At 46.9% G+C, this 14,826-nt stretch overlaps 1 protein-coding gene across 1 annotated transcript in view; it reads right to left on the bottom strand.

Annotated features, from left to right (window-relative positions):
* Positions 1 to 14,512, bottom strand: part of LOC140728886 (sialoadhesin-like) — a 49,708-nt gene extending 35,196 nt beyond the window's left edge. The window contains exons 1-2 of the mRNA XM_073047963.1: positions 14,404 to 14,512; positions 2,968 to 3,351 (exon numbers count right to left, since the gene is read on the bottom strand). Of these exons, the coding sequence (XP_072904064.1) occupies positions 2,968 to 3,351; positions 14,404 to 14,464 (445 nt within the window). The 5' untranslated portion in view covers positions 14,465 to 14,512. The remainder of the gene's footprint in view (positions 1 to 2,967; positions 3,352 to 14,403) is intronic.
* Positions 14,513 to 14,826: the final 314 nt, after the last annotated feature.

Raw genomic sequence — 14,826 nt, 5'->3', positions numbered from 1 at the left:
CATAGCACTAGTCACTGCAGAATTATAGCACTACTCAGTACAGTGTAAAAACGCTAGTCACTGCAGTAATAACAACACTAATCAGTACAGTATGACAACATAATCACCACAATGAAACAACACCAGTCAGTATTGTATAACAACACTAGTCACTAAACTGTAACAGCCTAATCAATACAGAGTAATAATACTGATCAATACAGTATAACAACACCAGTCAGTCCTGTGTAATGGCATTAGTCACTAACTTATTAACTTAGCTGTGGGAATATTTTGCATTATGAGCTGTGTGTGATGTGATACTGTAGATGTTTTCTGGGTGCACTGTGATCCAGAGGAACCCTGTTACATTTTGTTGTGGAGATGTACACTCAGATGACAATGAACATGATCTTCATCTGTACTTGAATCTCCTCTACACTGAACCCACTCCAGTGTAATACTTACCGTACTGAAAGTGTTCAACAGGCTGAGCTGGTGTGTTTGACAGGGAATTCTACAGTGAACCCTCTCCAATATAATATTTACTATACTGAAAATGTTCAACAGGCTGAACAGGTGTGTTTCAGAAGGAATTCAACAGTGAACCCTCTCCAGTGTAATACTGATAGTGTTCTATAGCCTGAGCTGGTGTGTTTGAGAAGGAATTCTACAGTGAACCCTCCCCAGGGTAATACTTACTATACTGAAAGTGTTCAACAGCCTGAGCTGGTGTGTTTGAGAAAGAATTCTACAGTGAACCCTGCTTTCTACAAAGATAGTACACTGTGCTGTTTACTGTTTACCTGTGCTGCAAACTACATGCATTCTCAGTTATACTTAAAGAGTAGGGGTCTCAGGATAGATCCTTGTGGCACTCCACTAGTCACCAACCTCCAGGCAGAATACTTTCCTTCCACTACTACCCTCTGCTTTCTTCCTGTAAGCCAATTTTTTATCCAAGCAACCAAGGTTCCATTGATTCCATGCCTCATGACTTTCTGGATGAGTCTCTTGTGGGGGACCTTGTCAAATGCTTTGCTAAAATCCATGTAGACCACATCTACTGCCCTACCCTCATCAATTTCTTTTGTTACCTCTTCAAAAAACTCAATTAGGCTCATGAGGCACAACCTTCCCTTCACAAAGCCATGTTGACTATCCTTGAGTAGACTGTACTTCTCCAAATGCTCACAGATCCTATCCTTAAGAATCCTTTCCAATAGTTTGCAGACCACCGACGTAAGACTCACCAGTCTCTAGTTCACAGGATTCTCCCTATTAACATTTTTAAACAAGGGGAGCTACATTTGCCATTCTCCAATCCTCCGACACCTCCCCTGCAGCCAAAGAGGATTCAAAGATCATAGCTATTGTTCCAGTGATTTCTTCTCTCACCTCCCACAGCAACCTGGGGTATATCACATCCGGTCCTGGGGACTTATCAATTTTGATGTTTTTAAGAAGATCCACTACTTCTTCCTTAATCTCCACATTGTCCAGCACACAGACCTGCTCTATTTCGACCTCACCCTGATCAAGGTCCTTTTCACTTGTGAATACTGAAGCAAAATATTCATTTAGGACCTCCCCAACCTCCTGTGCCTCCAGGCACATATTGCCCTCTTTATCCTTTAGTGGCCCCACCTTCATTCTTGTCATCCTTCTGTTCTTCACATACACATAGAACACCTTGGGTTTCTCTTTAATCCTACATGCCAAGGCCTTCTCATGCCCCCTTCGAGCTCTCCTAAGTCCTTTCTTAAGCTCCTTCCTGGCTACCCTATATTTCTCATGAGCCTCTCCTGCTTCATGCTTCTTATATCTAACATATGCTTCTTTTTTCCTCTGGATGAGTTGCCTCACGTGTTTCGTCAGCCATGGTTCCCTTTTCCTTATCTCAGTGGGACAAACCTATCCTGAACACAGCACAAGTGGTCCCTAAACTTCCTCCACATTACTTCTGTGCTTTCACCCTTGAACATCTGTTTCCAATTTACTCTCGCTAAATCCTCCAGGTTCGGGGGTTCAGCTCAGGGTAACAACCCTGACGGGTAAAACAATGTTGTTATGGAAACAGCAATGGAGAATCCTTCGACATCTGAGTGTGACGGTATTCCTGAGTCCCATTCGGGAATTGTATGACTGACAGCAGTGAAAACCGAGAGGAAGCTACTGACACGATGAAGGAAGCCCTGAATGCTGCCAGAGATGGAGGCCCTTCATTGCTGACTGAAATGGCAGCAGCGTCACGGACCGGGGAGAGGGGGAGGGGGAGGGGGAGGGGGAGAGGGAGAGGGGGAGGGAGAGAGGGAGAGGGGGAGGGAGAGAGGGAGAGGGGGAGGGAGAGAGGGGGGAAGGGGAAGGGGAGAGGGGGGAGGGGAGAGAGGGAGAGGGGGAGGGGGAGAGGGGGGAAGGGGGAAGGGGAGAGGGGGAGGGAGAGAGGGGGAAGGGGGAAGGAGAGAGGGGGGAAGGGGAAGGGGAGAGGGGGAGGGAGAGAGGGGGAAGGGGGAAGGAGAGGGGGAAGGGGGAAGGAGAGGGGGAGGGGGGAGAGGGAGAGGGGGAGGGGGGAGAGGGAGAGGGGAGAGGGGGGAAGGGGGGAGAGGGAGAGGGGGGAGGGGGAGAGGGGGGAAGGGGAGAGGGGGGAGGGGAGGGGGGAGAGGGGGAGGGGGGAAGGGGGAAGGGGAGAGGGGTAGGGGGAGAGAGAGAGACTGACTCTGAGACAGCTACACGGATGTTGTAGAAATGGAGGGTATGTGGGCTAGATTGATCTTCGAGCAGGTTTAAGGGTCAGCAGAACATTGTGGGCTGAATGGCCTGTACGGTGCTGTTGTTCTATGTGATAGTGCACATGACAATCACATCTATTTGACATGATTATCCTGCAAAATGTACTTGCAAATTATGAATAAAATAAGTTTTCAGGGAGATAAAATGTGAAATGATTAATGTAGTTTTACAACTCAATGCTTAAACATCGGTCCTCACCTCTCACAGACAGATCTGTTAGAACGGCCGTATTAAACTTGCCAACATTGAGCTCCACCCGGCACCGATACCGACCACCGTCACTCCGGTTCAGACGCTCCACCATTATCGAGGCATCTCTCCGACTGAGGTTCCCCACGAATCCGAACCGCCCTCCTCCAGCCCCCTGTGTCGTTGTATCGCACCAGGAGGGGCCGGAACCAGGATATGTGCACTTAAACACCGGTTTTGTAGCACCTGATTTCTCCCTGTACCAGATCACGGAGCCGTTCAGGGCGACATCAGGAGGTGGGTGGGTGAAAGTACACGGTAACACAGCGGAGGCTCCTTCCACCGCAGAGACCACATCAGCGCCGGACATTGACCAACCATTGAACGAATAGTCTGCAGAGAGAGAGAGAGAGAGTGAGTGAGTGAGTGAGTGAGTGAGTGAGAGAGAGAGAGAGAGAGAGAGAGAGAGAGTATGTGAGTGAGTGAATGAGAGTCAGAGAGAGAGAGTGAATGTGCGTGAGAGAGAGAGAGAATGTGAGTGAGTGAGAGTGAGATAGACAATAGGTGCAGGAGTAGGCCATTCGGCCCTTCTAGCCAGCACCGCCATTCACTGTGATCATGGCTGATCATACACAATCAGTACCCCGTTCCTGCCCTCTCCCCATATCCCTTGACCCCGCTATCTATAAGAGCTCTATCTAACTCTCTCTTGAATGCATCCAGAGACTTGGCCTCCACTGCCTTCTGGGGCAGAGCATTCCACATATCCACCACTCTCTGGGTGAAAAAGTTTTTCTGCATCTCTGTTCTAAATGGCCTACCCCTTATTCTTAAACTGGGCCCTCTTGTTCTGGACTCACCCATCAGCGGGAACATGCTTCCTGCCTCCAGCGTGTCCAATCCCTTAATAATCTTATATGTCTCAATCAGATCCCCTCTCATCCTTCTAAGAGAGATAGTGAATGAGAGAGGAGGGAGAGAGAGGCAGTGATACAGAGAGAGTGAGTGAGAAATTGAGTGAGAGAGAGAGAGAGGTCGATATTTGAACAACAATCTGCTGAAGGAATTCAGCGGTCGAGCTGCATCTGTGGGTGTGAAAGGACGTTGAAGTTTTGGTTTGCATCAGGACTGATAGAGGAGTGTCGAATGGCCAGAGGGAAAGGGGAGGTGAGACTGGAGTCTGAGGGGATAAATGGATTGAGGAGGGTGAGACCGTAGTCTGAGGTGATTAATGGACTGAGGAGGGGTGAGAGAGGACTCAGAGGTGATAGAAGAGCAGTGGGACAGGATTATGAGGTGATTGAGGATTGCGAAGGGGTGAGACAGAATACTGTGATGGATGGACTGAAGAGGGGGAGACTGGGGTCTGAGGGGATGGATGGACTGAGGAGGGTGAGACAGGAGTCTCAGGTGATTGAGGATTGAGGTGGGGTGAGACAGGGGTCTGAGGTGATTGAGGATTGAGGTGGGGTGTGAGTTTAAGGGCAGGTTGTGCTGGGTAGGGAAGGGGGAAGGGAGATGGGAAGGGAGTGGTGAAAGATGGAGAAGAGGGATGGAAAGGAGATTCAGATGGAGAGAGGTGATTGTAATCAGTTGTTTGAGGGAGGGCCACCAAGGGCTCACTCTCCAGCCTGATACTCTGAGATGAGAATGGGACCCACTGGGGGAGATGCGTCTGGCAGGTGGAACCGGGTCAAGAGTGGGGAAGGTGGGGAAAGTGGGTGAAAATCTGGGAAACAGACCTGGAGTTTCACTACTGTCACGAGTGGATCTTCAGATGTCAGTGGGCCTGACGACCATCAAACCAGGGGAGTGGGTTACAGACTGGGCCCTGACATGGGGGAGGGGAATCAGAATCAGGTTTAATATCACCGGCATCTGTCGTGAAATTTGTTGTTTTGCCACAGCTGTACAGTGCAAAGCATAAAATAAAAACTATTATTTACAATAAATATATATAAAAATTAAATTCGATAAGCAGTGCAAAGGTTTTGCTGTTGTCCGGGTGAGCCAAGGCCACGTGAGAAGCCAGTGAGATTGCATCCACTGTAGACCTGTTGTGGTGACGGGCAAATTGCCATGGGCCCAGGCTCTTCCTGAGGCAGGAGTGGATTCCAGCCAAGACCAACCTCTCGAGGCATTTCATGGCAGTAGATGTGAGTGCCACTGGGTGATGGTCGTTAAGGCAGCTCACCCTGCTCTGCCTGGGCACCGGTATGATGTTACCCTTTTGAAGCAGGTGGGGCCTCTGACTGCAGCAGTGAGGGATTGAAGATATCCTTCATCTTTCCCAACAGTTGATCGACACAGGCTTTCAGCGATCTTCCAGATGCACCAGCAGGGCCTGACAACTAAATGATCAGTAATGGATAGCCAGGACTGGGAACAGGCTGTGATCCATAGGAGGGTCCAGCCTGGGGGGTTTATGTGTGCAATAATGGATACTCAGGAGTGGGCTACACGCTGCGGTCTGGTGCTGTAGAGTCCAGAGTGGGGGTTATGTCAGAATCAGAATCAGATTTAACACAGAAACAATAGAATAGACAACAAGTTTGCATCACTGGTGTATAAATAGTTCAATAATGATGGATGCCGCCTTTTTGAGGCGTTGCATTTTGAAGGTGTCCTGGGTGCTGGGGACACCAGTGCTCACGATGGAGCTGACTGAGTTTATAACTTTCTGCTGGTCTTTCTGATCCTGAGCAGTGGCCCCACCAGACCAGATGGTGATGCAGACAGTTAGAACGCTCTCCAGGAATATCTGTAGAAATTTGCCAGTGTCTTTGGTGACAAACCAATTCACCTCAGACTCTTATTGAAATATAGAGCGTTACAGGCTGGGGTCGAGTCAGGGTTTCGGGGGTTGGTCATTGTCGTCTGTTCCCTGGGGCTGATGGCTTTGACAATCCTGCCACTTCATTTTCAGGTGGGCAAGTGATTGGAGAATCGGGGGCACCGGTTACGGAGAGGAGAGCTCTTGGAATTAGCTCGGAGTGACGGAACAGTTGCAACATTCAGGAGGACATTCAGCCCATTGAGTTCATACTGGCCCTGTGTAAGAACAACCCAGCCAGTCCCACTCCCCCCACCACCAGATTCTGGCATCTTTCCCCTTCCTTTCCATTCGTGGTGAAGGGCCCCAGGCCAAAACATTGACTGTTTTTTCCCCTCCATAGATGCTGCCTGAGCTGCTGAGATCCTCCAGCATTTTGTGTGTTACTCACGTGGTGGTAGATCGTGATGTCAGAAGTTCATTTTTATTACCTGGAAATTGGAAACAGAATGGCTCCGTGAACCACAGGCACCTGGTGAGCCAGGGAGGGAACAACCGGGATTTCTCAGTAGCAGATGATCATAGATTTACTGTATTTAACACGAGAACATAGAACACAGAGCAGTAGAGCACAGACACAGGCCCTTCGGCCCACAATGTGGTGCTAAACCAATTAAATTAGTGACCAACTAAACTAACCCCTCTACCTACACAATGCCCATTTCAATGTCCAATGTCTGTTCATGTGCTGATCTAAATGTCTCTTAAAAGCTCCTAATGTATCTGCCTGTAACTCCTCCCTAGACAGAGCATTCCAGTCACCCGGCACTGTCTGTGTAAAACATTTACCCCTCACATCCCCTTTAAACCCTTTCACCTTCAACGCAGGCCTTTGGTATTAGACATTTCAACCCTGGGAGGAAGATACTCTCTGTCTGCTCTCTCTGTGCCTCTTATAATCTTACAACCTCCATCAAATCTCCCCTCAGACTCCGTCACTCCAGAGAAAACAATGCAAGTTTATCGAACCTCTCATTACAGTAAACACCCTCTAAACCAGGCATCATCCTGGTGAACCTCGTCTGTACCCTCTCCAAAGCCTCAACATACCTCCTACAGTGGGTGATCAGAACTGTACACAATACTCCAGATGTGGCCTAGCCAGAGTTTTATAAAGTTGTAACATAACTTCCTGACTTTTGCCTGGGTGGAGGAGGGGAAAGGACACCGAGAATAAGAATCAAGAGATTATAGTCATTGAGGGGGGATCTCCTTGCAACCTGATTGGTAACCTGAATATTGATAGGCCTAGATAGAGTGGATATGGAGAGGATCTTTCCTATAATCAGTCTGAATATTGATAGGCCGAGATAGAGTGGATTTAGAGAGCATTGTTCCTATAGTTGGTTCGAATATTGATAGGCCGAGATAGAGTGGATATGGAGAGCATCTTTCCTATAGTCATTTGGTGGAGGAACATCTCAGATTCCATCGGTGGGGGGGCCCTCCATCCTGACGGCATCAGCATCGATTTCTCCAAGTTGTGGTAATTTCTCTTCCCTTCTCCCTTCTCTCTGATACTCCCTCCTCTTCTCCTTACCTGCCTATCACCTCCCTCTGGTTCCCCTTCTTCCTTTTCTCCCATGGTCTACTCTCCTATCCTATCAGATCCCTTCTTCTTCAGCCCTTTACTTTTCCACCAATCACCTCTCAGCTTCTTATTTCATCCCACTGCCCTACCCAGACACCCTCTCTCTCACCTGGTCTCACCTCTCACCACCATCTTGTACTCCTCCCCCTCCCCCCCACCTTTGTATATTGTCTTAGAACACAGAACATAGAAATTTACAGAAAATTACAGGCGCTTCGTACCACAATGTTGTACCAACCATTGAAACCTACTCTAGACACTGCCTAGAATTTCCCTAGTGTATAGTCCTCTATTTTTCTAAGCTCCATGTACCTACCTAAGAGGCTCTTAAAAGACCCTATTTTATCCACTTCCATCACCGCCTCCGACAGTGCATTCCACGCACTCACCACTCTCTGTGTGAAAAACTTACTCCTGACATCACCTCGGTACCAATTTCCAAGCACCTTAAAACTATCCCCCCTCGTTTTAGCCATTTCAGCCCTGGGAAAAAGCCTCTGGGTATCTACAAGATCAAAGCCCCTCGTCATCTTATACAACTCTATCAGGTCACTTCTCATCCTCGGTCACTCCAAGGAGAAAAGGCCAACTTCACTCAACCTATTCTCATAAGGTACGCCCTCCAATCCAGGCACCATCCTGGTAAATCTCCTCTGCACACTCTCTATAGTATCCACATTCTTCCTGTAGTGAAGTGACCAGAACTAAGCACAGTACTCCAAGTAGGGTCTGGCCAAGGTCTTATATCGCTGTAACATTACCTCATGGCTCTTGAACTCAATCCCACAACTGATAAATGCCAACACACCATACACCTTCTTAACAACACTGTCAACCTGCACAGCAGCTTTGAGTGTCCTATGAACTCAGACCCAATGATCTCTTTGATCCTCCACACTGCCAAGACTTACCATTAATACTATATTCTGCCATCATATTTGACCTACCAAAATGAACCACTTCACACTTATCCAGGTTGAAGTCTATATGGCACTTCTCAGCCCAGTTCTGCATCCTATCAATTTCCCACTGTAGCCTCTGACAGCCCTCCACACTATCCACAACACCTCCAATCTTTGTGTCATCAGCAAACTTTCTAACCCATCCTTCTACTTCTTCATCCAGGTCACTTAAAAATTACAAAGAGGACGGGAACCAGTACAGATCCTGGCGGAACTCCACTGTCCACCGACCTCCATGCAGAACATGGACCATCTACATCACCCTTTGCCTTCTGTGGTCAAGCCAATTCCGGATCCACAAATCAAGGTCTCCTTGGATCCCATGCCTCCTTACTTTCCGAAGGAGCCTTGCATGGGGAACCTTATGGAATGCCTTACTGAAATCCATATTCACTACATCAGCTGCTCTACCTTCATCCATGTGTTTTGTTACATCCTCAAGGACTTCAATCAGGCTCGTAAGGCATGACCTGCCCTTGACAAAGCCATGCTGACTATCCCTAATCAGATAATGTCTCTTCAAATACTCATAAATCCTGCCTCTCAGGATCTTCTCCAGCAACTTGCCGACCACTGAAGTAAGACTCTCTGGTCCATACTTTCCTGGGTTATCTCTACTCCCTTTCATGAACAAGGGAACAACATTTGTAAACTTCCAATACTCTGGTACTTCTCCCATTCCTATCAATGATGTAAAGATCATCGCAAGAGGCTCAGCAATCTCCTCCCTCACTTCCCACAGTAGCCTGGGGTATATCTCATCCAGTCCCAGTGACTTATCTAACTTAAAGCTTTTCAAAAGCTCTGGCACATTCTCTCACTATGCACATGTTTCCACCATCGCACCTAATGGGTCCTATTCTCACACGGCTCATCCTCGTGCTCTTCACATACTTGTAGAATGCTTTAGGGTTTTCCTTAATCCTGCATGCCAAGGCCTTCTCATGGCCCCTTCTGCTCTCCTAATTCCATTCTTAAGCTCCTTCCTAGCAAGCTTGTAATTTTCTGCAGCTCTAACAGTACCTAGTTTCTTGAACCTTTCGTAAGCTTTTCTTTTCAGCTTAACTAAATTTTCCACATCCTTTGTACACCATGGATCTTTAACCCTACCAACCTTTCCCTGCCTCAATGGAACATACCTATGCAGAACTCCATGCAAATGTTCCCTGAATATTTGCCACATTTTGGCTGTGCATTTCCCTGAGAACATCTTTTCCCATTTTATGCTCCTATGTTCCTGCTTGTTACGTACCCGTAATGGTTTAAATCAGGGGTGTCAAACTCATTTTAGGTCATGGGCCGGATTGAGCAAAATGCAGCTTCATGCGGGCCGGATCAGTCGGACGCGTGCGAACGCAGCTTTCGTTGCCTCCGTTTTTTCAGCCTGCTCTCTTGTGTCTCAGTCTCTGCTATAACTACAAAGTGTTTCACTTTACAAATTCCGTTTCTTATGAAGAAGACTGCCGTGCAAGACTGCCGAATAAACACTAAAAACCCTGAAAACCTGGTACCTGAATAAACTCAGCATTAGCCATATCATACGCCATAGGCGCTTCGATTACTGGGGCCAGCTTTAATAGTAATTAGATATTATCTCGCGGGCCAAAGATAATTCCACTGCGGGCCGGATTTGGCCCGCGGGCCTTGAGTTTGACATATATGGTTTAAATGAACCAGCATCAATAGACTACGCCTGGAGTCTGGTTTTGATGTTAAAACCACTATCTTCATTAGTATCTATTTAATATAGCAACATAAACAAGAATAGTCAAAAGTTAACAGTGTTATGAGTATCCATATGTGTAAATATAACTCCCAAACTATTGAGCTCGGGGGGGGGGGGGGGGGGCACCAGGCTTAAAATCATGAGATGGTGAGGTATGAAAGTTCAGTTCATCCACAGATTAAATGATGTGAGAGAGAGATTTGTAATCCAAGCTGAATGTCGAGAGAGGGCATTTATGTCGTATTCCACAGGCTCCATGGTGGTAAATCAAGATAACAATTGCCATGGGTTTTATCCGTTGTTATTCCAAATCCATTTACAGATTATCACCAATAGTAGCTTATCACAGGGGTACTGTCTTCAAAGGGAACTACCACCCAGGCAAGGGTTAACACATAGGTAGATTCCACAAGGTTGCCCCCAATCACACAACGTGATAGCCACTTATCAACGTGCTGGGTCAATGCTCAACCCACCCTTGTGGACACTCGGAAGTTCCAACCAGTGACCCCTTAGTCACTGGCTTCCTTCCCTTGTCCGACTCCAACTACGACTGACTGTGTGTGAGTGAGTGTCCTTGCTTAAATCAAAACAAGCTGCAGAGTTGAATAGTTCCACCCCTCTCTCTCTCTTAGTAAGAATCAAACAGGAGCTGAGAAAGCTGGTGGCTGACGTCACTCAGGCATTCTCTCTTAAAATGACAGTCCACGACAAGATAAACCTAGGGGTTCATCACACTGCCTAACAGCATCATATTTCCCCCGAAGCCTGGCATACTCAGCAGCCATTTCTATTCCTGAGACATCCAAGTCTCTGTAATGGCCACAACGTCAATGTATTGATCCATGCTCTAAGTTAATCGGCATTGTTTATGATACTCCTTGCATGAAAATAGACACATCTCAAACCAAAACGCTGAGTGCATCAAAGGTTACAACGTCAATGTATTGATGTTTAAAGGCAGGAGAATGAAGTAAAGAAGGATAATAAATCCTTCTAAAATTTCGAGTTGCTACAGTAGTACAGCGGTTAGTGTTACACTGTTACAGAGCCAGTGACCTGGGTTCAATTCCCACAGTTGCCTGTATGGAATTTGATGAAAGGTCTTGGCCCAAAACCTCAACAGTTTATTCCCCTCCATGGATTCTGCCTGACCTGCTGTTTCTCCAGCATTTTATGTGGCTCTGGATTTCCAGCATCTGCCAAATCTTTATGTTTGTGCTTTTGCATGGAGCCAGCCTGAGGTCAATGGGCAGAATGGCCTTGTAAAAGGGCTACAACCAGCGCACAGTGCCATCAAGCAGTAAAATCCCACATTTCAATGCATTTCAGTGGAATCTGTGACAGTTTTGCAAACATCAATGTTTAGCTTCCCCCGATCTAACCACACGCCTTGAGTTCTTGCATCCTTTACAGATAGGGTAAATGCAAGCAGGCTTTTTCCACTGAGGATGGGTGGGACTAAAGACAGAGGTCACGGGTAAAGGGTGAGAAGTAAAAATTTTAAGAGGAACTCAGAGGGTGGTGAGACTGGAATGAGCTGACAGTATAAATGGTGCACAGAGCTCGATTTCAACATTTAAGAGAAGTTTGGACAGGTGCACTGAAGGAATATGGAGGGTTATGGTCTCAGTGCAGGTCGATGGGAGTAGGCAGATTAAATGGTTTCGGCATGCCCTAGATGGGCCAAAGGGCCTGTTTCAGTGCTGTACTTCTCTGTGACTCTATAAAAAACAAGGTTTCATTGGAAGGTTGAGATGGGGGTCAAACTATGACCATGTCCAACAAGACAGAGTTACTTACATTCCCAGAGCAGAACTGGCTAATATGAGAGGGTCTAATTTTAAGGTGACTGGCAGAAAGTATAGGGAGTAAGTTTTCGACAGAGAGTGGTGGGTGTGTGGAACATCCTGGTGGTAGTAGAGGCTGAGACATTAGGGACACTTAGATAGACACACTGATGGAAGAGAAATGGAGGGTTATGTGGGAGGGAAGGGTTAGATTGATCTTGGAGCAGGATAAAAGATTGGAGCAACATTGAGAGCTGAAGGGTCTGTACTGTGCTGGACCGTCCAGTGTTCTCTGCGTCCTTTTGGTATTCAATAGATGGCCACAAGTGTGAAGCAGAACAAAACCATTGTTACTCTGGATCCAATGCAGCACAAAAATACAATAAAATAAAGAGCACAATAATAATAACACAATAAATATAAACACTGTACATACGATAGTTTCTGTACATAGATTGATATATAGATTGACAGATAGACTTTATGTCCATAAAGTGACTCCAGGCTCAGGAGTGTCTGTACTTCAGGTGACTGACAGGAAATGATAAAGTTGTCATTCATATGGAACTTTATGTATATACAATCAATCCACGTATATAAGCTGTCTAATGTACTAATACTTAATATGTTCTTTCGTATTATAAATTATTATGTTATTCTTATTCAACGTCAATATAACATCCCAACTCTGTACTCAATATGTCTTCACCAACATCTTGTACAACTACAACATCACACAACCCAGGACAACAGTGACCACTTGAGCACCCAGTCAGTACTCCCTCCTTCCACCGCCAGCGCACAGTGGCCGCGGTGTGCGCCGTCTACAACACGCAACGCAGTTACTCGCCCTGCTATTCCAGCAGCCACCACCTCTCCACATCAGGGTATCGGGTGGATGTGAACACCACCACCCGCAGGCTCCCCTCCCAAGTATATTCATTTACTGAGACACAATGCAGAATAGGCCCCCTCCGGCCTTTTGAGCCGTAATGCCCAACAACCCGAGCCTAATCATGGGACAATTCACAATGACCAGTTAACCCACCAACCAGTCGCGGCTATCCCTCAACGTCGAGGATGATGGTCTTTGTTCTGTTGATCCACAGAGCGAAGACGCCTGTGCATGTATTTGTTTAATGTAAACTTGATGTTGCACTCCAAGAAGCACACGATACTTCACAAATCAACCAACTGATTCCAATGGCATGGAAACCACGACGATTGGAGCTGATGGATTTGTTACAGCCTTCATCCGCCTTCACAGCCATTGAGTTTGAAGTAACTTTGTCTGCCTGTTCTACCGGTGAGCTCTTGGTTGGGTTGTTCTTTGTCAGAGACCTCACCCTCGACCTTACCATGGGTGACCCTACCAGGAGCATAGCTCCAGACGGCATCGCTCTCGGGATCTCAGGGCCACACAAGCTTCTCCACCACGACAAGGTGACAATCCATGGAGAAGCACCAACCAGTAGGCTGTGGGAGAAAACCAGAGCACCTGGAGCAAACCCATGAGGTCACAGGGAGTTCAGAGTTCAGAGTTCAATGTATATAAACATCATACAACCTTGAGATTTGGTATATCACGTAAAAGACTCGCCAATCTCTACAGACGTACGGTGGGGAGCATTCTGACTGGCTGCATCACCGCCTGGAATGGGGGGTGGGGGTCTACAGCATAAGATCGAAGGAATCTGCAGAGAGTTGTAAAATTACTCGGCGCCATCATGGGCTCTAGCCTCCATAGTTTCCAACACATCTTCGAGGAGTGGTGCCTCAGAAAGGCAGCATCCATCATTAAGGACCCCCATCACCCAGGACATTCCCTGTTCTCATTGCTACCTCCAGGCAGGAGGTACAGGAGCCTGAAGACACACACTCAGCGATTCAGGAACAGCTTCTTCCCTCTGCCATCCGATTTCTGAATGAACAATGAACCCTGAATACTACCTCATTACTTCTTTATTTCTGTTTTGGTGCTATTATTTAACTACTTTATACACAAATATACACTTACTGTGATTCAATTTTTCTCTGTTATTAGGTATTGCATTGTACTGCCGCCACAAAGTTAACAAGTTTCACAACATATGTCGGTGATATTAAGCTTGATTCTGATTCTGAAGACCGTCGAACAGCCAATGTGCAAAGGGGAAAGATCATGAAAACAATAAAAATAAGCAAATAGCATTCAGAACTGAAGAACGTACAGACTGCAGCGAGAATTGAACCTGGGTCACAGGGAATGTAAAGCATCACGCTAACCACCACACTACAGTTTCGCTCCAAATTCTATACCACCCAGGCTGGGAATTGTGCCCGGCCTTTAACTGGGCATCAAACTTGGACGTCTCTTCCCAATAGTACTGGGGTTAATCGTCACCAGAAGGCAGTCCACCCCAGCACTCAGGGAAGGACAGGGTCCAAACGCCAACCCTCCACTGGCAGAACCAACGACCAAATAGATAGCGCTGCACCAGAAAGTAAAACGAGCCTTTAGGAGAGAGACAACGGGGAGATAGGGGACAATGGAAAACACCTACTGTATCCCCGGACTGAGACGGACAACAGGACCGTGCAGAGACAAACCCGGAGAGAGAGCATTTCCAGCGCTTCAGTGTGGAGTCCTCTCACACTTCAGTTCTTTCTTTATTCTCTCGCTGAAATACAGAAGCTGCTCGATTTGCTGCTTCACTTCCTCAAAAAATTCTCAGGAACTGTTGAGATTGGTGGCTGGCAGGAAGTCATTTCAAACACAGTGCCCTTTCTCATGACGGTAGTTACAAAGTCTTCGTGTATACTGGAAGCAAATTTTATGCAAGTACGATGCTGTGGAAAAGTCTTAGTCACCAGATTCTGCAGATTCTGCAAGTCCAGAGCAACACACACAAAATGCTGGAGGCACTCAGCAGGTCGGGCAGGAGGGGAGTGAACAGTCGATGTTTCAGGCCGAGACCCTTTCATTT

The sequence above is a fragment of the Hemitrygon akajei genome, chromosome 6, assembly GCF_048418815.1.
Source record: "Hemitrygon akajei chromosome 6, sHemAka1.3, whole genome shotgun sequence".
Taxonomy (NCBI): Eukaryota; Metazoa; Chordata; class Chondrichthyes; order Myliobatiformes; family Dasyatidae; genus Hemitrygon; species Hemitrygon akajei.
The sequence above is the reverse complement of the archived record's forward strand: the minus strand, read 5'-3'. Positions and strand labels throughout refer to the sequence as shown.